We start from the raw sequence: 860 nt of genomic DNA on the forward strand, positions 1-860 counted from the left end.
TAAACACAACCAAAGCTTTATCATTATCAATCAAAGGCAATATGATCTAGACATGATCGAGCCACGTAAGTACGTAGGGTCCATAATTAAGCATGCATGCATGTGCAGATATATACCGTCGGTGGTTCGAATCACATTTGATCATGAATTTACGAGGAGGGAACAAGAACAGTGGTGCGCATCATGTCCTTGAACTCGAACAAGTCAACGAGGCCATCGTGGTTACGGTCAACGGAGGTTATCATCTGCTGAACTCTATCAATCTCATTGCCTTCCTGGAACCCTAGCTTGGCAAGCACCACCTGCAACTCCTTGGCGGAGATGAACCCATCTCCGTCCTCGTCAAACACCTTGAACGCCTCTGAAAGATCCAACTCCTCCTGGGACATCTTCCTCTTTCCTTCGCATTCTGCCGCAGAAGCAATGACAGACTCTTCTTCGTCGTCGTAGGCGAAGTAGGTGTCGGAGAGGGACTGGTGGAGGGAGAGGAAGTCGTCGAAGTTGAGGCCGTCGTTGGAGGGTTGGATGAAGGATTTGATCGTGGAATGGAGGTCGGAGATTTCGACATCAAGGCCGAGGAGAGCGAGGGCTTGGCCGATCTCGGGGACGCTGATGAGCCCGTCTTGGTTTTTGTCGAACACGTCGAAGATGCGGCGGAGGCGGAGGGAGTTTAGGCTGGCGCACCGAAGCCGAAACGACGAATTCGATGACGGCCTCTTGCTAAGGGCGGCACCAGTCGGCCGTGCAGCAGAAGACGCGGCTGCTAATTCCATGATGATAATTAATTTAATGAATGATTTATTTATGTATAAATCAGTGGGGGGGATGAAGAAGAGGATGGAGTCATGGAGAGAAGAAAA

General features: G+C 50.2%; 1 protein-coding gene across 1 annotated transcript; it reads right to left on the reverse strand.

The window, feature by feature from the left end:
• On the reverse strand, positions 1-860 carry LOC117629940 (calcium-binding allergen Bet v 3). Its single transcript, XM_034362617.1, has 2 exons — positions 823-860; positions 1-760 (listed from the first exon to the last, which is right to left on the reverse strand). Exons 1-2 carry the CDS (start codon positions 845-847, stop codon positions 150-152), a joined length of 636 nt encoding a protein of 211 aa, XP_034218508.1. The 5' UTR covers positions 848-860; the 3' UTR covers positions 1-149.

Source organism: Prunus dulcis, chromosome 6 (genome assembly GCF_902201215.1).
Source record: "Prunus dulcis chromosome 6, ALMONDv2, whole genome shotgun sequence".
Taxonomy (NCBI): Eukaryota; Viridiplantae; Streptophyta; class Magnoliopsida; order Rosales; family Rosaceae; genus Prunus; species Prunus dulcis.

Coding starts and splice junctions, on each gene's coding strand:
- LOC117629940 (XM_034362617.1), bottom strand. CDS start 847: ATGACTCCATCCTCTTCTTCATCCC. Junction 761..822: donor TCCATCCTCTTCTTCATCCC/CCCCACTGATTT, acceptor TGGAATTAGCAG/CCGCGTCTTCTGCTGCACGG.